Source organism: Ranitomeya imitator, chromosome 3, assembly GCF_032444005.1.
Source record: "Ranitomeya imitator isolate aRanImi1 chromosome 3, aRanImi1.pri, whole genome shotgun sequence".
In the NCBI taxonomy this organism is placed as follows: Eukaryota; Metazoa; Chordata; class Amphibia; order Anura; family Dendrobatidae; genus Ranitomeya; species Ranitomeya imitator.
The window spans coordinates 276,295,735-276,323,001 of record NC_091284.1 but is presented as its reverse complement, the minus strand read 5'-3'; the positions used below and the strand labels follow the sequence as shown (position 1 = coordinate 276,323,001).

At 43.8% G+C, this 27,267-nt stretch overlaps 1 protein-coding gene across 3 annotated transcripts in view; it reads right to left on the bottom strand.

Annotated features, from left to right (window-relative positions):
• KIF21B (kinesin family member 21B) overlaps positions 1–27,267 on the bottom strand; it is a 764,016-nt gene that overhangs the window by 31,249 nt on the left and 705,500 nt on the right. For all 3 annotated transcript variants that reach the window (XM_069756481.1, XM_069756482.1, XM_069756483.1), the window contains one exon: positions 4,274–4,444. In XM_069756481.1, the coding sequence (XP_069612582.1) occupies positions 4,274–4,444 (171 nt within the window). The remainder of the gene's footprint in view (positions 1–4,273; positions 4,445–27,267) is intronic.

Sequence of the window (27,267 nt, the reverse complement as noted above, 5' to 3'; positions counted from 1 at the left end):
CAGACTGTGGGTTGACAGTGGGTTGAGTCTCCAACCTCGTCATCATCACCCTGCGTGTTCTCACACCCGTCTTCCTCAGAGCCAACCTCTTCCTGCCCTGACCGAAAAGTCAAGTTTTCATTCCAATCAGGTATCTCAGTCTCATCATCATCTTCCTCATTCTCTCCACCAACAGTTTGGGAACGAGGGTCTACATTATGCTCAAAACCTTCTTCATCTGGGCCTGGATCCGACTCACAAAGATTCTGGGCATCAGTGCAGATCATTTCCTCGTCTGGATTCACAGAAGCTCTGGAGCAGACCTCTGATTCCCAGGCTATAGTATGAGTAAACAGCTCTGCAGACTCAACTATTTGTGTTACCCCATACTCAGACGGGCGGCTGGAGACTTGAGAGCTGTGAGGAAGCAAGTGCGATTGGGGAGACACCTCTGAGGACTGGAGTATTTGTGATGTTGAAGTTGAGGTGGAGGAGAGCCCACTTGAAGGAGCACTTGACATCCGTTCAAGCACCTGCTCTTTTTGTGCCTCATCTGGAATTTGCAGCGATGCTTGTAAGAAAGGGATGATATCAGATTGTCCACGAAAAGAAGTAGACATCTTACTTTGGCTGCAAGATGGTCTTTCTTCTGCAGATGTTACTGTTGCTTTACCACCTACCCCACGGACACAAGCTTTTTTTCCGTTTCCAACACGCCTATTCCCCTTTCCACCAGCAGGCCTTTTGCCACTCATTTTGGTGCTTAACTAATTGGCAACTCTGTAGTTGTTGGCACAAAAAATGATAGATTGAAACCGAGCACAGCTCAGTAGCCAAACTGTGGTACTAGCCCAAAACGATTTACTGGGTTAGATGCAGTAAAAAATTATTAGATACACAGGCGGTGTAGCTAGCTTCACAGGCAGGCTACTCTGCTGACTTGTATACACTGCTACTAAGCCCAAAACGATTTACTGGGTTTGATGCAGTAAAAAATGATTAGATACACAGGCAGTGTAGCTAGCTTCACAGGCGGGCTACTCCACTGACGTGCAGACACTACTACTAGGCCCAAAACGATTTACTGGGTTAGATGCAGTAAATAATTATTAGATACACAGGCGGTGTAGCTAGCTTCACAGGCGGGCTACTCCACTAACGTGCAGACACTGCTACTAGGCCCAAAACGATTTACTGGGTTAGATGCAGTAAAAAATTATTACATACACAGGCGGTGTAGCTAGCTTCACAGGCAGGCTACTCCGCTGACGTTCAGACACTGCTACTAAGCCCTAAACGATTTACTGGGTTAGATGCAGTAAAAAATTATTAGATACACAGGTGGTGTGGCTAGCTTCACAGGCGGGCTACTCCGCTGATGTGCAGACACTGCTACTAAGCCCAAAACGATTTACTGGGTTAGATGCAGTAAAAATTTAGATACACAGGTGGTGTAGCTAACTTCACAGGCGGGCTACACCGCTGACGTGCAGACACTACTACTAAGCTCAAAAGGATTTACTGGGTTAGATGCAGTTAAAAAATATTAGATACACAGGCGGTGTAGCTAGCTTCACAAGCGGGCTACTCAGATGACTACCAGACAATGCTACTAGGCCAAAAGGATTGGCTGAGCTAGATTACACCAAATGCTGTGACAAACACTTGCACAGCACTGGCACAGACCTGCTAGGCAAAAAGTGCTATGAACTGCTGTAACCTACCCTGAAAAGGGCTGATATTACAACTAGTCCCAACTCCCTAAACCTATCTCTCTCTATTTAGCTGCAAATTCGCTCGCAATTCACACTCTTAGACTGTATAGCGCCCACAGCAGCAGCGGTGCCGTCTAACACTAAGCTGCAGCAGTGAGGAAATGGTGGCGATGGGGAAAATGGCTGGTTCTTATAGGACAAGAATATGTGACATATACATGTCCTTGCTTGTGTGCATCACATGCACTTTGCTGTGTGTGTGCACTGCTGATAGGCTGAGAGACTGCACCGCCCCATTGTAAATGCTGGAAAAAAAAATGGAGATTGGCATTATTTCAGCACAGATCTATCCCCCGCCGCCCCCCGCACACTATACACTGAAACAGTCTATTAACATTGATCAACAGTTTTAATGTGAAAATCAAGTTAGGCTTTTGGTGAACGAACAGTTATCGAACAGAAACTCGAACAGCCGAATTTTAAGCAAATTGTTCGAGTTTGTCGAACGACTCGAACACCGCCCAAAACAGCTTGAATTTGAAATTGGCGAACAGTTCAACTCGAACACCGCTCATCTCTAGTGAGCAGTTGTCTGACTCCACTCTTTGCTTTGATAATCAGCTTATAGAGATGGGCGGACACCTGGATGTTCGTGTCTGGAGGGTTCGCCGAAGTTACAAAAAGTAGACTTGAGTTTGCTTGAATGGGGGGCCCGAACATCTAGTGTTTGGATGCTGTCATGTGCATTGTCCCGGCTGAGAACACAGTCTCAATGACCAGCAGTAACCTCAATGATGTCACCATTAGTCACTGATTGTGGTCTTGCGGCAGCTCATTCATCAGTGGTTCTCAGCCTGGATAGTCGCATCTTGGCACCATCCAGATTGAAAACGGTTTATCCCCCAGATATGGATTACAGCATGTGACGGAACAACAGACAAGTGAGGGATATTGTTGTCTTTTATTTTTGTTTTGTTACAGGAGACGAGGGATTGAATGAAATGGCGGTAGGTGAGTACAACTGTGTTTGTTATTTTTAAATAAAAAAGTAAAAGTGTGTTTTGATTTATTTCAAATTAAAGACTTTATTATTGCTGTGTTTTTATTTACCATACAACTATAGGATTACTAATGGATAGGTGTCTTTTAGATGCCTCTCCATTACTAGGCCATGAGCTTGATGTCACCGGACAATACAAAGGTGACATCAACCCCACAAATATGAATCCCACTTGCCAATGATACAGGACAAGTGGGAAGAGCCGGGCAAAGCACCAGAATTGGCACATCTAATCTTTTTTTTGGGTGGCTGTGGGCTGCTATTTTTTGGCTGGTGGGTGCCAATATCCATGGCTCATTACCAGCCTGAGAATACTAGACCCCAGCTGTCTGCTTTAGCAAGGCTGGTTGTCAAAAATGGGGGAACCCCACGCCATTTTTTAAATTATTATTCATTTATTTAAATAATTTAAAAGGGACCCCTTTATTCTTGATAACCAGCCTTGCTGAAGCTGACAGCTGAGGGTTGCAGCCCCCAGCTATGAGATTTGCCTGGCTAGTTATCAAAAATAAAAGGGAGCCCACATCAGATTTTTTATAATTATTTATTTACAGCGCAGGCGTTGGCTGATGAATACTCCCATCAGCTGCACTTTTTTGCTCTCACTGATATTAGCGGTAGCAGGCGGCGGCTGATGGGAGCAGTAATCCCATCAGCCAACACCAATGACAGTAGGTAAACTTTATACCTCCGATCAAAGCTGCGGGTTCATGCTGTGATTTGACAGCGTGGGAACCTCGGCTGTCTGACTGGCAGTAAAATCATCACTGTTCAGAAGCAGTGTTTGTTGCATTGTCGTGCACATGACAGTGCGGCAAACACCCGATGTTCGGGGAGCCGAACCCGAACAGTAATATAGAAGTTCTCGTGAAGTTCGTGTTCAGTGTTCGTGCCTGAACAGTAGGTGTTTGGTACGGGGCTGAACTTTACAATTCAGGTTTGCCCATCTCTATCAGCTTACTGTCAATTCACAATGTACACAGAAAACTGTTGTGTGGGCGGTTTTTAGCTTTCTGAGCTCCACGTCATCTATAAACTCTGATTGTATAACAATTGATGCTCCCATAAAGTAAATGATACAATGTTGGAATCGGGGTCTCTTTTCCTAAATTATGCTGCTCTCAGATGAGGTAGCAAAACCTTGGTGACAGATTCCCTTTAAATCCAGACACATGGATTAAAAACAATTAGATTCCACTTTATTTTTCAAACAATCATGAAAATAAATATCTACAACAAATCTGCCACATGTGAATTCTCCCAAAGACAAATCACACTGTACACTTATAAGTTGCTGTATACCTCGTGTTAGCTTGCAGCATGAGAATAGTAGTATATTTTTTAGGTGGTGTTTAGGCACACACAAAGCTTTTACAGATTAAACTAATTTCCGAAAGCGTTTCACATATCTCAGCCAGACAACTATAAACTACAGGAATTTATGCTTATACTGTTGTAAAGGTTTGTCATGCAACATAGATTAAGATATTTGTAGAAGTTAGTTGATTTCAAAACTTACCTGTATGAGCTCATGCCGCTGAATATCCCATTTCTTAACACCATTGTCTCTGGAACCACTGCATAAGATGTTATCCTGCACTGCTAAGCACTCAATGCCATCATAATGAGGAGGTTCCAAATTATAAGTAGGAAATATGCTGCCACCCCACGCAGACGGTATGGCAAACATCTGGATAAAAAAATATATTGTGTTATCAAATCAAAGCTACATATAACAGCAAGAAGTGAATGTTTTCACAGTGTATGTAATCGTAAAGTAAAATTAAACATTACAAAACATTTTCTTCAGTCGTAGAGGAAAAGATGGTGCTAAATAGAACAGGAACCTCTTCATAAGCTGGACATATACAAGATAGCTATCTCTCCCGATTGCCCCAGCCGTTCATGTGTATAGGGTAGTCTGGAGAGATATGAGGGGGGTCTATTCGAGTGAGATAGATAGTAAGACACTGGCAGATGCCTATAGGTACCTTCACACATAACGATATCGTTAACGATATCGTTGCTTTTTGTGACATAGCAACGATATCGTTAAGGAAATCGTTATGTGTGACAGCGACCAACGATCAGGCCCCTGCTGGGAGATCGTTGGTTGCTGAGGAAAGTCCAGAACTTTATTTCGTTGCTGGATCTCCCGCTGACATCGCTGGATCGGCGTGTGTGATACCGATCCAGCGATGTCTTCACTGGTAACCAGGGTAAACATCGGGTTACTAAGCGCAGGGCCGCGCTTAGTAACCCGATGTTTACCATGGTTACCAGCGTAAACGTTAAAAAAACAAACACTACATACTTACCTTCAGCTATCTGTCCCCGGCGCTCTGCTTCTCTGCACTCCTCCTGCATCCTGTGTCAGCGCCGGCCAGCCGGAAAGCAGAGCAGTGACGTCACCGCTCTGCTTTCCGGCTGACCGGCGCTGACAGTGCAGAGGAAAGCAGAGCGCCGGAGGACAGACAGCTGAAGGTAAGTATGTAGTGTTTGTTTTTTTAACGTTTACGCTGGCAACCATGGTAAACATCGGGTTACTAAGCGCAGGGCCGCGCTTACCCTGTTTACCCTGGTTACCGGGGACCTCGGGATCGTTGGTCGCTGGAGAGCTGTCTGTGTGACAGCTCTCCAGCGACCAAAGAGCGACGCTGCAGCGATCGACATCGTTGTCGGTATCGCTGCAGCGTCGCTGAGTGTGAAGGTACCTTATGGCAGCTACTTATCTTCGGTGAAAACAAAAGGTTCAGGTTTTGAAATTTCAACTACCCAATCGTTCTTTCCCCCTATATCATCTGTCAAGGGAGAGTTAGAAAACCATTATACATTCCCTTTTGATAAAGCCTATGTGAAACGCGCGTCAGGGGGTGGATACGGTCCCTCGGCATCTCTTTTCACGCTCACCATGGGTAAGCCTTATAGTTATTAGACATATGGCATTCCTCTCTTCCCTATATAGAGGCACATAGTCATTGTGACAGCCCCAGGGAAATGCGGCATTAGGGGGATATACACGCCGATACTGAGGCTAATATTGGTATTTAATGCTTTATGAACACTATGTATATTGCATGTCTTTTAAGCTTATAATGCCCTATATCAATACCATCATGATGGTTATCACTAGTTTTTATGTCAGGGACTTATTTGGTTCTCACTAGGGTTTTCTATATCTCTTGTTTGTGCTTCAGTTTTTGTGATATTTGTACAATATTATGTTCAATAAAATATACTGCTAATTTTATTATGTGTACGGAACTCCACTTTTCTTAGTGTCTCAATATCAGATGGTCAGCTGAAATTGAGATGCTTAGAAGACTTTCATCTAAACTGTATGGGGGTCATAAGTTCTGAAGATGAGTAGGTCTTCATAAGTGTGATGCTGAATAACTTCTCACAGACAAGTCATGAGTCAGGGTAGTCAAGGAGTCCAAGGTCAAGAGCCAGGAGGATACGTCATAAACAGAAGGAAGAGACAAAAAGTGTAGTCAAGTATGGTCTGAGGTCAGAACACCAAGAGGATAACAGATCAGAGCAAAGGGGCTAGGCAAAATGGATGGTCAGAATAAGGTCCAAGGTTCAGGCAGCAAAAATATCCACACACAAAGTACAAGGCACAGAGAAACAATCCACCCATAGCTGAATCTTCATCTGGCAGAGATCTGGGACTGACAGCCCAGCTAAGCAGCTGGGTAATCACCTTGGACAGGGAACACCTGAAGGCAGCGCAACACCTCCCAGTCTCAGATTGTATGGCCAAGCTGTAAATCAAGAAGCCAATAGCTAAGCACACTGCTGCACCAGACTGGACGACTGAGCTGTCAACCAAAGTACTGACAGCTTTAGCAAGCCCCTACACTAAATTGGACAGTTGAGCTGTCAGTAACTGCATCCCAGACACACTGAGGGGTGGAACCATGGAAATAAGATTTTCAGTCACCAAATAAAGATAACATCATTCACTGACAGTATACAGAGATAAAAAATGAGTAATTGTATCATAAAGTATGTAAATAAAATAGTAGTCCCAAAAACAACATTCATTACCTATGCGCAGAATATACTGTATATGACAAATGTGGACTGATTGCCGAGATCTCCATCAGTACTAAGAACAGTGGTGAAAAATGGTAACTTTTTTATAGAACAACCCTTTTAAGCAGCCTTTTCCTAAAACTGGAAGATAGGCGAATGATATAGGAAGACATACTATTTTGCAATAATCCAATTGGAAAACATTAGCTTGTGTGACTCAAATTTTGTGTTTTCAAGTTCTTTGGTGGTGTGAACAGGTTCCTACAGACTTGTTCGATATGCAGGTGGCCCATGTGTTTTTGGTTTTATAATTGTTCTCTTGTTTCTACAAGACTGGGGAGTTCACCACTCCTCTGTGGGTCATTTGCATTGCAGCTGTTCCATCTCGCATGTTCAACGTGGATATTTTCTCTCTGAGCCCTGTTCATACAGGTACTATACAGATGATCAGGTTTTTAAATACATCAGATAGGGATTATATACATTAGACAGGACTGCTCTATTATGGGTATACCTTGGCGATTGGTGGAGCAGCTTAACATACTTTTTTTGCAAAAAAACGTATTAACTAAATACCCTGTATTTTTTCATTTTTTGACTAGCACTTGCTTATTTACTGTGACTTTTTTACAACAGAGAATTTTTTGACTTCTCTGTGCGCTTTTGTGTTTTCAAGTTCTTTGGTGGTGTGAACAGGTTCCTACAGACTTGTTCGCTATGCAGGTGGCCCATGTGTTATTGGTTTTATATCAGCCCTCAACAGGACAGACAAAGTATGCCAGAATGCTGTAGTTAAGCCCCTGATGGCAGTGGCCGCAGCTTATAGGCCAAAAATGGGGTGACGGAGTCCCTTTATACTAGAGAGCAAGATTACAGAAGTTACAAGATGTGGGCCTGTGTTCTTAAAAATGCCAGGGCTGAATTTCAGTACCAGTCCGGCCCTGATAGTCTCTCATCCGAGAAAATCGAGCCTATTATGTTAGTCACACTCTGTTCAAACTATGATCAGAGCATAGTGTGCTCTGATTTTCTTGGATGAACCAACGATGGAGAAAAAAAGTCTTCATCGTCTCCATTCTGGGACAGTTCATAGCTAAGGAGTGTGAATGTTTTATTGTCTTCTGATTGGGGTCTGGTTCTATGTTATGATGACCCCACATGGTCTGAGAAGCAAATTCCTTAGTTAATGTAAAAAGACATAAATCCATGTGACACATTCATTCCTGCACTGAGTGTCAAAGGTCATCATTAGCTTATACTCCCAAACTCTTCTGTTTCTTTGAGATTTGAAGTTACCTTTTAACACAAGTAATTTCATGTCCATAATGTTATGATTTGGAAGACAAAAATGTATTGCCACAGGTAGATCCATTCTTTTTTCTCCTTTTGTGTGGTGATGAGAATTCAGCTTTTGCCCTGTCTCCCCCAATTACAGACACCCAGTTGGACATTTAGTACAAATAATTAAGTATACCACAATGATGCAGCTGAAAGAACCTGATATCTTGTAGTTCTGATGTGAATTGGGAAATTTGCTTCTCAGACCATGTAGGGTCATCATAACAGAACCAGACCCCAATCAGAGGACAATAAAACATTCACAATCCTTATCTATGAACTGTCCCAATATTTATGGACACAATGATAATTCTGCTTCACGTCACTTGTCTTATCTATGGCATTTATCTGTGCTGTGTTGTGCATAAATATGTGATTCTTCAGAATTAGTCTATGCCTGATGAATCGTGAAAGCTTGCAATTTGTTACCATCCTTTCAGTTAGCCATTAAAAGGTATCAACCACTGAGGACTCTCATTTCAAAGGTATGTAAGAAGGTATTGTGGTCAAATGAGTCTAAAATTGAATTTTATGGCCACCAAGGTAAACGCCATGTCTGACACCAAACCTACACAGCTTATCACCCCAAGAACACCATCCCCACAGTGAAACATGGTGGCAGCAGCATCATGCAGTATGAATGTTTTCTAGCAGTAGGAACATGGAAAAGGGTCAGAGTTGAGTGGAAGGTGTATGGTGCGAAATACAGGAATATTCTTGAGCAAAACCTGTTTAAGTCTGTCAGTGATTTGACAATGGGATGGAGGTTCACCTTACTGGGATGGAGATTCACCTTCCTGGGATGGAGGTTTACCTTCCAACAAGTCAATGACCCAAAGCATACTGCTAAAGAAACATGCTAATGGTTTAATGGGAAATGTGTAAAAGTTTTGGAAGAGCCTAGTCAAAGCCCAGACCTTAATCCAATTGAAAATCTGTGGTCAGACTTGAACATTGATGTTCACCAGAGGACTGGACCAATGAGCTGGGGCAGTTTTTCATTAAGGAATGAGCTAAAATCCCACTAGCAAGATGTGGGAACCTCAGAGGCTTATCTATAGTAACTTGCAGCTGTAACTGCTGCAAAGGAGGCTTTACAAAATACTTATTAAAGAACCATACTTAAAACGTGGTCAGAGGTGGGTGAAAATGGAGTGAGACTTTTCAAAGCTTTTTATGAGAGAATTCTGGCATAAAAGCTTTGATGAATCAGGTCTATTGTCTACTTAAAGATGTGGTAAAGGAGTTGCACTACCAGGTCAATGTAAATACATTGACATAACTGATGCTAGCCATGGATTATATGGGTCCCTGTGTGAAACTAGTGAAATTGTGATTCAATGCTGCTCTTTTCCGGAAGGATAATGTGGTTATACTTTGCTCTTTTATATTTGATAAAATGCAAAATTATGCATAGGTTAAAGATTGATTAAAAATATACTGTGTATCCTATAGATATTCTATTTATACAATATGTACAGTACCAATTAAGCATAATATAGTATACAATAACTTGGATGGTTCACATCTGGATTCCAAATCTCAGCAATAATTTATATTAAAAGCAAAGAGAATGTTAGAAACCTACTCCTCTAGTGTCACCCAAACAAGTTTCACACATTGACAGGGACTGACATACAGCAAAAAAAGGGAGAAAAGATATGCACACTACTGGGATCAACCAACCATAATAATCTTTATTTTAAATAACATTTCAAAAGAGGCAAAGAAAAGGACACACAATTTAAAAACATTTAAAAGGCCAAAGGGCTAGACTTAGGACCAACTTAGATCCCCCAGGAAAGACACAGTTGGCAAAAAGATATAGGTGAATATGGCAATGGGTGAAACAATATACAGAAGCACATAACAATATGCACAATTGAATGTGAGGCAAATTAACACACCGAAATAGATAAATTTAAATTATGAACACTAATAACCTGTGCTGCCAGCTGACCTCAAATGAATGCCATAATTCCATGTGTAAGTTGGTAACCCATAATTAACATGCAGAAATGAACAGAGTGTCACAATACTGCTTACTTAAATACCACACAGTACATAGTGTGTATATCTTTTCTCCCTTTTTTTTGCTTCTTGTGCTTTGTTATATGCACGTGGTTGATCCCTGTGGAGAAAAAAATTTATTGCAGTGCCCGCCCTCTCTCTGCTTTCATGACTTGGTTCTTTGTACCTGGTGTAATCTTTTGACCAGGTTTTCTAGGCAGTGGCACGCTGATATATATTATAATGGATTTGAAAGCCCGTGAGGATGCTTGGCGTGATCAGGCCTCTGGTGTTTTTGGCAATGTGGATGGTCTGGTCGATGTGGCCACGGAACGTGATGTAGGTTTTACTAAATTATACAATGAGATTACTTATTTGCATAAGTCGTTAATGAAAACATGGTGGAATGTAAAAAGTTTGGAGGAATACAAAAGACTTGGTCTTATTCCCAGAGGGTTGCGGGTGCAGATCTTCCTAGCCTGGGAGGCTGACTCCACTTTTAAAAAGTCTTGGGAGAGGGGTCTATTGACATGTTCCTCTATATTAATTGATATACTTTTGGAACATGATCGTGCCCTTATAAATCAGATCAAAGAGGATATCAGACTGAAAGAGGTGAAACTTCAGACTTTTGCCCAACAGGGACAAGTTACTCCCTTTAAAGGAACGTTTAAAGACCTCTATAGACACCTTTGAGAAAGAGGTGATTAGGGGCAAAAAACATAAATTCCAGTGAGACAAACTGGACTTTGACATTCAGAAAGCTTATAGGTGGTCACACCATGGTAATAGTAGGAGAAGTGCACCGACCACATCAGGGGAAAGGAAGCTGACGGACTAAATCGAACCTGTCTCTAGCGATTTTTTACCGTCCGACACGAGCGACCAAGAAGGCGCAATAGGAGGGGCAGGCGCAAGTGTCGCAAATCTGAGACCAAGAGTAAGACCCCTTCAGGATTGGACCACGAACCACAAGAGAATCACGAGGAGGAACAACAGAAAATACTAGCACGTGACAACATGCGGGATGATGGGCTAGGTAAGTTACAGATTATTAATCTGTCTTCCTATTCTCTTTCACCTGGGGAGGTTTCTCTTCTTTCAAAGGGGCTGTCTTTTTCACCCATCAATCCCTTCAATAAGTTTGAGCTCACAAAAGATTTATACCTATTTTGTAGGCAGCTCACGTTTAAATTGCTTTACCACAAGCCGTCAGTGATTGATACGTTACCAGATGAGGATAGACAGGTGTTTCGGGATCTATTGGAGCTCCTAGATGAAAGTGAAGGTGAAACTGGTAAGTCATGTAGGTTCACAGGACGTATCCCCTCGCATGCTACTCCATCATTCTCACTTTTTCCGGTGATTCAGATATTTTTTAACATCGTAAGTAAGGATATATGTAATCTCAAAATGGACAACAAGGGGTTGGGTAACCTTACTAAGGAAGAGAAACGAAGGAGAAGGAATTTCTGATGATTGACATACCAAAAGTTCCAACTTTCTATATGCTGCCCAAAGTGTACAAGTGTTTCGACAACCCACAGGTAGGCCTATAATACCAGGGATTGGTGGCTTATTTGAAAGACCCTGCATTTACTTGGATTACTTCCTTCAACCTCTTGTCTATTCCTTAGGGTCCTACATTAGGGATTCAATGCACCTCATTGAACAGATTGGCAAATTTAAAACACCGAAAGACACATTTATTGTGACACTTGACGAAGAATCCCTCTACACCAACATTGAACATAAACTTGGACTTGAAGCAATTGCACACTTTTTGGACAAAAAATCAAGTAGAGATAGGGATCATGATTCTTTTATTTTGGATCTCCTAAGGGTGGTCCTTGAAAAGAACTATTTCATCTTTGATCGCATCTTCTAGAGGCAGGCGTCCGGTACCGCCATGGGCGCGAGGTGTGCGAAGTCGTATGCAAACTTGTTTATGGGGTGGTGGGAGGAGGTCCACGTACACAACCTCCCTCTGTTTGGTAAGCATGTACTAAAGTGGTACAGGTTTATAGATGACATCCTGTTCTTCTGGACTGGAACCTTGGAAGAGTGTAACGTTTTTATTGATTCCTTCAATAGGAATCCTGGGAACATCAGACTAACCTCTAAGATATCCTCTACGATGGTGGATTTTTTGGACTTAAAGATTATGTTGAGAGATGACTGTATTACCACGAACCTTCATAGGAAAGAGACAGCTACGAACAGCTTACTCCATTATGATAGCGCACATCCAGCCCATCTGTGGAACAGCATACCAAAGGGCCAATTTATAAGAGTAAGGAGAAACTGCTCGGCCTATGATGACTTCCAGGTGGAATCCAGGAAACTAAAGAATAGGTTCCAGGCCAGGGGGGTACCCACGTAAAATCATATCACAAGCATTTCAACATTCTCAGCAGTGTGCACGGGAGGATACACTAAGACCAAGACGGAGGAACCCTACCAATCAATTGATCAATTGATCTAATTACCACATATCACAACCAGTGGGGGGATGTCTATGACATTTTGAGGAAACATTGGGACATCTTATTGACAGAACCCAAGCCCCTGCCGTGGCTATCTACTACCCCTAAGATGGTAGCCAGAAGGTTCCGCAATCTGAAAGATGAACTGGTATCCAGTCACTTTAAACGTGCAGCTACCAGGAGTGGAACCGGTGGCTGCATTTTTGGATCCTACCTCTGTGGTGGGTGTAATGTCTGCGGCTTTATGATTTCGGAACGAGGAATATCCCTTCCACACATGCCAAGGAGGATTCAACCATCTGCGTACTTCAATTGCCGTACCAGGAATCTTGTGTATGCTTTGGTGTGCAATTGCCCGAAACTCTACGTGGGCTATACTACACAGGAACTGAGATGTCGGGTACAACAGCATTTGTCCAATGTCAACACGGCCCAAAAGGATGTGGAGAAGGGTAAGAAGCTTTCATCAGTGGCAGCACATTTCTTACAAGTGCATGGGGGCACTGCGAGGGCTCTCAGGGTTATGGGCCTGGAAGGGGTTAAACCCAACATTAGGGGTGGTAACATCACCTTAGACCTATTAAGGAGGGAATCAAAATGGATCTATAATTTGAATAGCCGGGCCCCGGTGGGTATCAATGAGGAGCTCCTCTATACTGGTTTTTACAAACAGACTTAGTGTGAATATGTTTAATCTTTTACTCAAGTTATCTTGTCTTTTCAGGTATACTAGGCATGATCGTACCAATTTCTTCCCTACAGAAGCATTGCGTGAACCAATGGAAAATCTTCTGGGACTTACGGATCAATATGAAACAGATTTTGTTCATTTATTTTTTCCTTGCTGCCAGTTGTACCCAGCTTTATTCTAAAACAGTACAATTTTGACCTTTCTTGTGTCTGTCTGTTTATCTGTAGGACTAATATATAATATCTTGGTCGACCGATAATGAAAATATTCATACACTCTATTGGTACATTTAGGCTCAGTCTTTTGGATCGTATGATTTTCTGGGCCTGGTTGGAGCTGCTTGTCTATATATACATTGGCGACTATGGCTTTTATCTATCCCTGTTTTTGTATTAGGGTTGCGCACCCCTTGACCTACCCTTATACCCCATGTACCCCTTATACTTTGATCGGGCGCCTCTTATACTAGGCTGGGGCATCTGGGTATATTTTGCCATGTGTAGTGGACTGTGCTTGTGGTAATTTTACTATACTCTACATTATTCTCCCTTACTGACTTTGATGTGCCTTTGTGTTACCTTTAATTCAGTACTGATGGTTTCTCTTCCTCAAGAATGATACTTACACAATTGAATGTAACACACGTATGCTCTCCCCTTGGTATTGTATTGAGGATTTTTGTATTATAATAAATATACGTGTCCCCTTCAACTCAGCTGGTTTCCTCCTTTTTCTTTTTTATCCTTCTTATCTATCTGAATTCTGGGCTCTAGCCTTTGTATCGTATGACTTCTGAGTCTGGGCTGGGGCTGTTTGCTTTGCTCCCTTTTGAGGACCTCTGCATAAATGGGCGACCATGGTTTTTACCCCTGCCCTTCCTTCCACTACTAGGACATTATATGCCTCTTATGTGGCTATTATATTTAACTCACCTCTTATGGTTTCATCAGGGGCTTTCCTCTAACCGGGTTGTGGCATTTGGATATACACTGCCAGAGGTAATGCATCTGCCCTTTATGGCAAGTTTGTCACTCTTTATATCACTTGCCTTTACAGGAATTGCTGTGCCCCTTGTACCATCTCCTACCCAGCACTGATGATATTCCCCTCTAAGTGAGATATGTATATAATTGATCAAAAGATATGTACACTCCTTTTTAGGCGTGGTATTCAGGATGGCTTTGCAGTGACATATGCGCGCACATAGTATAACTTAGCCAGTTATATGACCCACAAAGCGGTGTGAATCACTATGGTGATTATTGGCGCATGCGCAACATCTATGTGTCGCAGATTCTTTCTAATATCAGATCTATTGGTACTCAAAATCTGATATATTTGGCTTATGCACATGTTTGATGCTATTTCCAGCTGTGGCTAATTAGGTTATATGTCAGCGTAGATCTGTAATGCCTGACGTCTACTGTGACTTCTGCGTCTGCGTAGTAAGGTCCGGCTGGCTTGCTGGGCGCTCATGTTCGCAGGCGCGCCTTTGTGACCTTTATTAGCGCCGTACCGCCGGTTTACCACACAGCACTATATTGGATGTTTTGAATGTAATTTGATTGAGAAGCGGTGCTTCAGGTTAATGGTCAGCGCATGCGCTTGTGGCGCTTTGCAAAGCGTATCACCATGGTTACCCCAGCGCCTGCGCACTCAGACCCGGCTGGCCTGCTGGGTACCCATGTGCGCAGACGCGCAATCAGTATTTGCGTCGAACCGGATATCCACTCGGCTTCACAAATGGAGAGATGATCTCACACGCCGCAGCACCCTCACAGGTGACTACTATCCTATTTATTATCTTTATATATAAAAGGGGCATGGTTTGGACATCTCCTTCACACTTCCCCTGATGAAGACGCTCTAGTAGCGTCGATACGCGTGGGGCCCTGATCCCCCTAGGACTTTGGTAACCCTGTCATGCATCCGCATCTTAGCAACCTGTATATTAGTTTATGTGCACCTGCTGTCCAAGGGACACTTTAGGGAGCTGTTGTTATTTTTTCCCGTTACTTGATTTAAACGCCACAACAGTGTGGGTTAGGTCAAAATTATCTGGTCACTCACCTTACACCATACTGTTATTGGCTGTGGCAGGATCTAGGTGTACTGTGTGGTATTTAAATAAGCGGTATTGTGACACTCTGCTCATTTCTGCATGTTAATTATGGGTTACCAACTTACACATGGGCTTATGGCATTCATTTGAGGTCAGCTGGCAGTACAGGTTATTAGTGTTCATAATTTATATTTTTCTATTTCTGTGTGTGTTAATTTGCCTCACATTCAATTGTGAATATTGTTATGTGCTTCTTTATATTGTTTCACGCATTGCCATATTCGCCTATATCTTTTTGCCAACTGTGTCTTTCCTGGGGGATTTTGGTCCATTTAGCCCTTTGGCCTTTTAAATGTTTTTAAATTGTGTGTCCTTTTCTTTGCCTCTTTTGACATGTTATTTAAAATAAAGATTATTATGGTTGGTTGATCCCACTAGTGTGCATATCTTTTCTCCCTTTTTTTTGCTTCTTGTGCTTTGTTATATGCACGTGGTTGATCCCTGTGGAGAAAAAATTTATTGCGGTGCCCGCCCTCTCTCTGCTTTCAGGACTGACATACAGGTAATGCTATGAAACATGAAGTTATTTTAATACAATCTTTTCCTTCAATATGATAATTGTTACTGCGATTCGGAATCTGGGTACCAGAAGAAGATATAGCACTGTGCACACTTTGCATCTGGGTAGGGCTACATGGCAAATAATTCTACGTCCAAAGTTCCCTTATTATCGCTGCTACATTGCAGTGTTATAGAAGCGAATGGGCACCATTGTAACACCTATAATACTGTGACCGCAACAAGCAAATGATCAGGTTTGATTGGATATTTGGTGACTTGCTTGTCGTGGTAGTTTAGGTGTCACAATGCGATCCTGTCCCCTTCTGTAGCACTGCGATGTAGCAGCAATACTAAGCAAACTGTCGTAGCACAATGGTTGTATCCAAAGGTGACAGACAGCCCAAGACTTACGAATATCAGCAAATTTTCTCAATTACAGGTATATAAGCATACAATTGGTACTTAATTTCCATTTAGGTTTCTTCACCCATTTCAAAAAAGAGATATCTTAAAATGAATAACTTGGAGATGTATTATAACCCTCTGCAAGGGGAGCATGGTGTACAGAGACTGTTGCAGATGGGAACAAACAGGGTTTCACGGTAGCAGATATTAATGCTTCCTTTGCTTTACTGCCCCACACAACAATTCACAGCAGCCTTTGCTGCAGTTTGCAACTTGAAAAAGGGGTAGCAGAGGAAAAGACTGATTGTCTGAGCAAGCTTGGCAAGAAGGGAAGAACTAACTGGCCACAGAGATGTGTATGCTCCTCCATTGAAGGCGGCTGAGAGCATAACATTAGAGAGAACAGAACAGCGGCACAGAGAGAGGGCTGACAGTCCAACAGCTCAGTGTGTGAGGAGAGGAGATAATCCTGGATCAGTATCCCATCTGCACACTAGCCAAATTACCATGAGATGTCCACAGCCTCCTGGTCAACCAAAGAAGAGCATCCTGCCACCCTCACTCCCAGTTATCTGAACGCTGAAGCCCTAAGCTGGTTTCCTGGGTGACCACAGAGTTGCTACATCAAGGAATAAGTAGACAATGCTGGGACTTCCAGTTCTACTACTGAGGGGTTTATGAGATAATTATTGCAGAGGAGACAGTAATGGTGTATTGCAACAATTCCCATAAGCGTGCCAACCTGTGTGACAGTTAGGGACCTTAAGGAATGGCACAATGCAGAAGGCCATGCATGAAGAAATAATGAGTAAGTAAATTAAGTTACATAGTTACATAGTTACATAGTTATTAAGGTTGAAGGAAGACTATAAGTCCATCTTGTTCAACCCATAGCCTAACCTAACATGCCCTCACATGTTGATCCAGAGGAAGGCAAAAAAAAACCCATGTGGCAAGAGTAAACTCCACATTGGGGAAAAAAATCCTTCCCGACTCCACATACGGCAATCAGACTAGTTCCCTGGATCAACGCCCTATCAAGGAATCTAGTGTATATACCCTGTAACATTATACTTTTCCAGAAAGGTATCCAGTCCCCTCTTACATTTAAGTAATGAATCACTCATTACAACATCATACGGCAGAGAGTTCCATAGTCTCACTGCTCTTACAGTAAAGAATCCATGTCTGTTATTATGCTTAAACCTTTTTTCCTCCAAACGCAGAGGATGCCCCCTTGTCCCGGTTTCAGGTCTATGATTAAAAAGATCATCAGAAAGGTCTTTGTACTGTCCTCTCATATATTTATACATTAACATAAGATCACCCCTTAGTCTTCGTTTTTTGCCAAACTAAATAGCCCCAAGTATAATAACCTATCTTGGTATTGCAGACCCCCCAGTCCTCTAATAACCTTGGTTGCTCTTCTCTGCACCTGCTCTAGTTCAGCTATGTCTTTCTTATACACCGGAGACCAGAACTGTGCACAGTATTCTAAGTGTGGTCGAACTAGTGACTTGTATAGAGGTAAAATTATGTTCTCCTCATGAGCATCTATGCCTCTTTTAATGCATCCCATTATTTTATTTGCCTTTGTAGCAGCTGCCTGACACTGGCCACTGAATATGAGTTTGTCATCCACCCATACACCCAGGTCTTTTTCATTGACGGTTTTGCCCAGAGTTTTAGAATTAAGCACATAATTATACATCTTATTTCTTCTACCCAAGTGCATGACCTTACATTTATCCCCATTAAAGCTCATTTGCCATTTATCAGCCCAAGCTTCTAGTTTACATAAATCATCCTGTAATATAAAATTGTCCTCCTCTGTATCGATTACACGATAAGATTTTTCTCATGCTCACTGTGACGCAGAAAATTTGGATACTTTTTATATAACAGTCACATTGACATAAGCATCAGAATTATAATGAATGGTCATAACACTCCAAATCTGCACACATTATCACCAATAAAATTTTACTTATCCATAAACCTTTTCTTATACTATGTGCAACAGCTAGAATCTAGTAACCCACCTACCAAATACCACTTTGACAACATTTGCATATAATGTATTATTGATTGTCAAAAACCCATGGCTTTCATTACCCTCTTTCTTACAGGAATTGCAAGACTTTGGTATGCTTTAAGGCTATTGCGATACAGTACACACTAGGGGCCACATTGTTGAGATGACAGGACCTTCTATAAAGTGGGAGGGACCTATTTTTAAAAATGGCAGCATTTCCTAATCTCTTATACCTCTAGCATTCTCTTCAGGTTGAAAAACTAATCAACTTTCTCTACTATTTGTTTATAGGTAAGTGTCACGGGGCTACCGCGACAGAGAGGTTCCAGAGAACCGCAGCGCTCTGGGCTTCGTTCACACACGATGAACAGAAGCTCCTGAATTCTGACCTGGCTGCCTTGTGCCAGCAGGGCAGGAGTTAAACCTTGTTACTGAAGTTACTGAGAGCTATGTCTCAAAGCTGATTTGGTTTTGGTAATCTCCGATCCTATATAGACTCAGCTTTGTCTACAACCTTTGTCAGTGATCAGTTCTGCTGCCTGGCGTGGAGTGTGAAGGAGCGTGGCATTAGGAGCTTGGAGGTTTATTTACAGAGATTGGTGTCTGCTGTTTTGGTTGCATGTTAAACCTGTTTTCCTTCCTAGTTTTTTCCTTCTCTTCCCTTCTCTGTGTTTCCTCTGTGGTTGTGTCAGCATTTGGTGAGTTTGAGACTTTTAGTTACCTTGTCTGTATACCCTGTTAATTGTTGTATTTATACACTGGTGCAGTCCACCTCCCTTGGGGGAAGGTGGGGGCCACTGATAGGGCGTGCACAGGAGACAGTGATACGCTGGCGGCTCAGGCCTCCTAACCATTATAGGTACCCCTGAGATAAGGGAAAGCCAGGGCCCCATTATAGTGGCAGGGACAGGTGTGGGTCTCAGTACGCCGTCCTGCCCCTTTATCGCCATTAACGGCGTGACAGTATCACTGACCCTAAAAATTTTCTTGGTCCAATATGGACCCCATTGCTGCTTTAGCTGGACAATTGCAGCAACTCAGTCTAGAGGTGGCTGACCTCCGCTCGGCGGTTGTACAGCGCACTCCAGTGGCCACTGCAGGGGTTGCTACAGCTCCACAAGCTTTGCTGGAGCCTAAAATTGTGTTACCTGACAGGTTCTCTGGGGGGCATGACAAATTTGTTACATTCAGGGAGGCCTGTAATTTGTATTTTAGGTTGCGTCCTCACACTTCAGGTTCAGAGGAGCAGAGGGTTGGAATTGTAGTATCGCTCCTACAAGGTGATCCTCAGGCCTGGGCATTTTCACTTCCCACTGACGCTTTGCTGTTACGGACTGTGGAGGAGTTTTTTTGAGCCTTAGGTCAAGTGTCTGATGATCCTGACCGCGTCTCCCTCGCTGAGTCCACAATACGCCATCTTACACAGGGAGACTGGCCAGTAGAGGAGTACTGCTCTGAGTTTCGGAGATGGGCTACTGACACAATGTGGAATGACCCTGCACTCTGCAGTCGATTTTATCAGGGCCTATCTGATAAAATAAAAGATGCCTTCGCCCTACAGGAGACACCAACCACACTGGAGGCAGCTATGTCTCTTGCGATCTGTGTGGACCGCCGCCTGCACCAGAGACTTATAAATCGCCGCTATTCAAGGGTATTTCAGATTTGGAATCACCAGAATCTGTGTCTCTAGGAGAACCTATGCAGTTGGGTGGCGCTTCTCATTCTAAGGGGGCTGCAGTAGTACGGCATAAGGGAGGTGCATGGTTTTTTTGTGGCAGAAGAGTCTACACTGTTGCCTTGTTACGTCCTCGAATTTTTTTTGCACCTTGAATAAAAAACTTCCACTTCAACCAAATTGACTTGTTCTGACGTGTGCAGTGATTCGTTTTCTTCAAGAGTTGTCTAGACCCATACCTATAATTGCTATTGATTCTGCACCTTTGAGCCAGGGGACTTTCACTCAGATCATCCGTGGGGTGGGCCTACAAATAGGGGCGTTGCACTCTGAGTCAATAGATTGTTATGTGTTGGGGGGTTTGCCATCGCCTGTAGGTCTCGGTTTACCATGGCTCATGTTACACAACCTGGTGTTAGACTGGCAGACTCGGGAGATTACTAGATGGAGTGAGTTTTGTCAGGAACATTGCCTGGGCACTCAGCTGGCCGCGTTGAGTTCTCAGGTTTTGCCAGAGTTCATCTCAGATTTTGAGGATGTATTCTCTGAGGAGGGGAGTCAAGAGCTACCTCCACACCGTCCTTATGATTGCGCCATACGTTTCATTCCTGGTGCTAAACTGCCTAAAAGTAGGTTATACAACATCTCTGCCCCAGAGAGACAGGCCATGAAGGACTATATCACGGAGAGACTGGCCAAGGGTCATATCAGACCTTCGTCATCACCCATTGTTGCCGGATTCTTCTTTGTTAAGAAGAAAGACGGGGGTTTACACCCATGCTTAGACTTCCGTGAATTAAACCAAATTACGGTCCGGGATTCTTTCCCGCTCCCTCTTATTCCAGACCTCTTTAATCAAATTGTGGGGGCTAAATGGTTCTCCAAATTAGATCTCAGGGGGGCATATAATCTCATTCGGATGAAGGAGGGGGATGAATGGAAGACGGCGTTTAATACTCCAGAGGGACATTACGAGAACTTGGTTATGCCTTTTGGGTTAAGTAATGTTCCTGCTGTGTTTCAACACTTTGTCAATGATATACTTAGTCACCTAATAGGTAGGTTTGCGGTGGTATATCTCGATGACATCTTAGTTTATTCCCCTGACCTCGAGTCCCATCAGGATCATGTACAGCAGGTCCTTCAGGTATTCAGGGACAATAAACTGTTTGCTAAACTTGAGAAATGCATGTTCGCGGTCAAAGAGATTCCATTTTTGGGTTATTTCTTATCCTCCACAGAATTTCATATGGATCCGGCTAAGGTCAAGGCGGTCTTGGAGTGGGAGCGTCCTGAGGACCTTAAGGCCTTACAGAGATTTTTAGGTTTTGCAAACTACTAGCGCAAATGTATTAAAGACTTTTCAGTAGTAGCCAAACCTTTAACAGACATGACCAAGAGAGGCACGGACTTCTCTGTCTGGTCTAGTACAGCCTGCCAGGCTTTTGAGACTTTGAAGAAGTGTTTTTCCACTGCACCCATACTAATACAGCCTGACATCACGCAGACATTTGTGGTAGAGGTGGATGCCTCTGAGGTGGGAGTGGGAGCTGTATTGTCTCAGGGGATTTCTCCGAGTAAGTGGCGTCCATGTGCATTTTTCTCGAAGACATTATCTCCTACCGAGAGGAATTATGATATTGGTAACAGGAAGCTGTTGGCAATTAAAGGGGCATTTGAGGAATGGCGCCATTTTTTGGAGGGAGCACTTCACCCAGTCATGGTGATCACAGATCACAAGAATCTGTTGTATCTAGAATCTGCGAAGCATCTCACACCTAAGCAAGCTAGGTGGTCTCTGTTTTTCGACAGGTTCAATTTCTACATTACGTATAGGCCAGGAAGCAAGAATATCAAGGCTGATGCGTTATCCCGTTGTTTTCCTGGGGGTGGGGGTAATTGTGAGCCAGGTCCTATACTTCAGAAGGGTGTAATTGTCGCCACAATTAATTCAGGTCTTGAGAGAGAGGTCCTATAGGCGCAGGGGGACGTCCCAACAGCCTGTCCTTTAGGTAAACTTTATGTTCCTGCTAATCTTCATCTTAGGGTCATTAATGAACATCATGATTCGGTCCTGGCCAGACACCCTGGAAGTAAAGTTACTACGGACCTTCTCACTCAGCGTTTTTGGTGGTCTGGGGTAAATCATGATGTACAGGAATATGTTGCTGCCTGCAGTGTGTGTGTGCCTTCCAAGACCCCCCGTACTCGCCCGTCTGCGTCTCTCCAACCTCTGGAGATTCCCAGTAGACCTTGGACCCATTTGTCAATAGACTTCATCACTGACTTACCGGTTTCTGATGGTAATACAGTTATTTTAGTCGTAGTTGACAGATTTAGCAAGATGTCACATTTTATTGCCCTTCCCGTGTTACCTAATGCCAAGACTCTGGCACAGATCTTTATCAAGGAGGTTGTGAGATTACATGGTGTTCCTTCAGATATTGTGTCAGACCATGGGGTGAAGTTTATTTCTAAGTTTTGGAGGGCTTTTTGCAGCCGGCTGGGGATTCATTTGTTGTTTTCTTCAGCTTTTCATCCTCAATCTAATGGTCAAACAGAACGTGTAAATCAAAATCTTGAAACTTATCTCAGGTGTTTCATTTCAGAAAATCAGGAGGACTGGGTTAAATACTTACCGTTGGCAGAGTTTGCAATAAACAACCATACTCATGAGTCCACTGGTAAGTCCCTGTTTTTCGGGGCATATGGTTTTCATCATCAATTCAGTTCATTTAATAGGAAGGATTCCTTGGGGGTGCCTGAAGAGGAGAGATTTCTTTGTCCATCACTCCGTATGGCAAGGGGTTCTGGATAAGTTAAAGAGGATGAGTTCCAGATATAAGAATGTGGCTGATCGGAGACGTATGAAAGGTCCGGACCTGTGTGTGGGTGATTGGGTTTGGTTGTCCTCAAAGAATATCAAACTGAGAGTTCCCTCGTGGAAATTAGGCCCTAGGTTTATTGGCCCTTATAGGATTGTGGCTGTCGTCAAGGATCCATAATGTTTTTCATCGCTCCTTACTCAAGAGGTTTGTGGCATCACCTAATCCATCACCTTTACCTCCCTCTCTGGTCCTTGTTGATGGAAATCTCAAGTTCCAGATAGCCAGGGTCATGGATTCTCGATTTGTTCGCCGGTCTCTACAGTATCTTATACGTTGGAAAGGGTACGGTCCTGAGGAGAGGATGTGGGTACCTGCAACCGATGTCCATGCGGCTAGGTTAGTCCAGGCATTTCATACAGCTCATCCTAAGAAACCTGGTCCTGAGGTTCCGGAGGTCCCTCGTAGAAGGGGGGGTACTGTCACGGGGCTACCGCGACAGAGAGGTTCCAGAGAACTGCAGCGCTCTGGGCCTCATTCACACACGATGGACAGAAGCTCTGAATTCTGACCTGGCTGTCTTGTGCCGGCAGGGCAAGAGATAAACCTTGTTACTGAAGTTACTGAGAGCTATGTCTCTCAGCTGATTTGGTTTTGGTAATCTCCGCTCCTATATAGACTCAGCTTTGTCTACAACTGTTGTCAGTGATCAGTTTTGCTGCCTGGCTTGGAATGTGAAGGAGCGTGGTGTTAGGAGCTTGGAGGTTTATTTACAGAGATTGGTGTCTGCTGTTTTGGTTGCATGTTAAACCTGTTTTCCTTCCTAGTTTTTTCCTTCCCTTCTCTGTGTTTCCTCTGTGGTTGTGTGAGCATTTGGTGAGTTTGAGACTTTTAGTTACCTTGTCTGTATACCCTGTTAATTGTCGTATTTATACACTGGTGCAGTCCACCTCCCTTGGGGGGAGAGGGGGCCACTGATAGGGCCTGCAGAGGAGACAGGGATACGCTGGCGGCTCAGGCCTCCTAACCATTATAGGTACCCCTGAGATAAGGGAAAGCCAGGGCCCCATTATAGTGGCAGGGACAGGTGCGGGTCCCAGTACGCCGTCCTGCCCCATTATCGCCGTTAACGGCGGGACAGTAAGAGGGCACCTAAGAAGAGCTATACACATTTTTCAACAAGCCAAAATAAAAAGCAACTCATCTTCCCAAACATTTGGGAGTTTAACATGGCTGCATAAATGAGAATAGCCATTACCACATTTTCAATTTATTTTTCTCCTCAATATTTTTTGCAAATTGAATGAACTGGGATCAGTTTGTAAAAATAAGAAAAACATTTGAAAATAAACTTTTACACTTTGTTACAAAAGTCTACTAGTGTGACAGATGCCACGGAACGCATCTGAAGCATTTATTTAACACATATTTGAGATGCCAGGCCATCCATCGATGCTCAAGTGCACCAAGCTTTGCTATTTCAAGGTGGGTTAACGGATTATTGTCCGTGTAGATGGTAAACTTTGCTGAAGCCAGGTAGTGCTTGAAGTGCTCCGTTACCGCCCAGACTATGGTGAGGAACTCCAGTTTAAAGGATCTGTAATTGTCGGGGTCCCTTTCCATGGGACGAAGCTTCCTGCTGGTGTAGGCACATCACTCTCTCTCTCTCTCTGCCTTTCTGCACTTGTGACAGCACTGCTCCCAATCCCATGTTGCTGGCATCATTGTAAAGTGCAAATGGTTGGACATAGTCAGGTTAGGCCAGGACCTCATCTCCCATGAAGGCCAATTTCAACCTAATGAAGGACTCTTCTATCCTTTTGTTCCACTCGAATGGAAGACTTTTGTTCTTGGCCTTCTTGGATTGGCCCACTAGAATATCTTGCAGGGGTACAGCTATTTTGGTGAAGTCCTTGATGAATCTCCGGTAGTAGCCTACTAACCCAAGAAACTGCCTTACTTCAGCCCAGTACCACTTAAAGAGGACATATGACATCATTGTCACCAGGGAGCCGTTGTCCGGTAAGGTGATCATCGGGAAGCCATCAATCATGACAGGCAGGACCGGTCATCCTCGCACGTACTTGTCTCACCAACTTGGTGGGCCTGGTCATCTTACTCTTGAGGGCTGGCCCTTTGCTCCAGAGGTTGCTTGTTTAAATAACAAAATCTTGCGATGGCCTTGTTGCAGCGGCGACAGGAGGGCTGTCGTTCCTCATCTTAACGATCGCTATCTCTGCCTCTGGTCGGTGGGATTCTCTTCTGCTTTTGCCATGGGACGTCATCTGGACTGGAAGCCAACTGGATCTTCTTCTTTGGAGCCACTTGTATGGACTGCACAGTTTTTGTGAGTGCAGCCACCCTTTTGGTCAGTTCCTTGACCTGGAGACATAGGTCTGCAGCAGAGTCATCATCTTGGGTCGGCATGTCGGTCTCAATAGGGGTCTGGGGAAAGAATGCTGCCTCCTGCTGGTATGTAATTGCTGGTTGCCTAGAGGGCTCTGTGCTGCTAGGATTTGGTTCACGCAGCACCCGGATGGCCCTATCCTTAAAGTGTGCAAAACCAGTTCAGGATTTTGTAGGGCCAATATGCGCAGCTGTGTCCTTTGATTGTTAGACTTGAGTCCCTCTATAAACTGCTCTGTTAGTACTCTATCTTCATCTTGTACGCTGTCAGGGTCAATCTGCTTTACGGCCCGTAGCACCTCCTGAAGGTTAACAGCATAGTCCCGTATACTGTCCTGCACCCTTTGTTTGCACCTAAAGAATCTTATTGTTTTTCTCTGCTGCAGTGCGGGTGTCAAAAGTGTCCTTCAGTCTGGCCAAGATTTGTTCGACAGTTCCTTTATTAGTGTCTGGCCAGGACTTTACTTCCCTGGCCAATGAGGATACTGACTTCTTTCAGACAGGGGGTACATTTTGAACAAACTACATAGTATTTCCTTGAAATCGCTCAGGGTGTGCGACTTCCCTGAGTACTGTGGTAACTAGGCTGCTTCTGGTATATATGGCATTGATAACGGCATTATGGGGACTGCAGCTAAATCTCCACCTGAGTTGGGCATTTTCTCCCTCCTCTCAGTGAACCTCAGCCAAGCTCCGTTTACCTTTACCGTTGTCAGCAGCTGCTCTCCGACGGGCTGGATTGAGATCCTTCTGGTCTCCAAGTTGGGACTTCCTGGTTTTCATTCGCTCAAAATCGAGCGCAGCTCCAGCTTCACTTCACCCTCTGACATCAGAGCGCAGGCAGGACTTTGCTTCGTGTTTTTTTTCTGGCTCCACCCACGACGGCATGCCCCTCTCTGCTCACGCGCACTGTGTGATGCAGTTATGGCGGTGATTTGAAAGCTCATTAAAGTCTCTGGCACACAATTTAGGAAAGTCTCTGGCACACAGTACCCGGCTATGCCGGGCTCCGAAAATACTGTTCGTGACGCCAAAATGATGCGCCCGCAAGGGCCATGGGGTACCCGGAATCGGACCAGAAAAATGTATGGAGGGAGGTCATGGGGCCATGATTCGTTTCCGTGGCCCTGGCCGTGTCATAAAATGGAGGATAATTATATGGTGTTTGGTCGTGACGCCACCCGTGGTGTTCAACCGTGCATTCAGGTGTCTGGTGTGGCCAGGGGACTTGCAGTCCCCTGCCCTCCAGATTCGGCTGTCAGGGCGTACACAACCCACAAAGCCAAGGACTCTGGCGTCCCTTTTTATCAGCGCTCCGCTCTGGGTTCAGCTATGCGCAGTTTTTATTCTCCTGAGCTCTTGTCTCTGCTCCTGTCCCTTCCCTCTCCACAGACCAACTGCCAACTCTCCTCTCTCACTGTCCTGTCACGAGCTCCAGCTGGCTCCCGTTTCCATGACAACTCCCCTGTTTACACTCTCAGCTGACTTCTTTCTGACTCAGTAACCCCACCTGCTGGCCAGAATTTTTAAGGAAGCTCTCCTTTCTGGCCTGGAGCATGAATTGACTTTTACACTGTGTTATCTGGCATGGGGACCTTCCTTCTTGCCTCCAGGCATGACATCACCCCTTAGAGGGAGGCAATGTCACCGTGGCAACTGGACTGTGGGGTGCCACATTTTTCCAAGTGTAAAAGTTTACTTAAAATGTAAAGTACACATAGCCTTAATGCTAAGCTACTGGGCACACTTTCCAACTTTATTGGAATATTTGACTGTCTACCAAGAATATCATACCTAAGGTGTCATCTCCTAAGTTGGGTATCAACTATTGTGGCTGTTTCTCAATTACAGTTTCCTTTGTTCAGGATCCCAAATATACTTCATAAATCTCTCTTAAAGATGTATGGGTCTTCTGTCCACCCTGTTTGAGCCCCACTCCCACTAGTTATTTTAAAAGCGAATCAGAAGTCAAAAA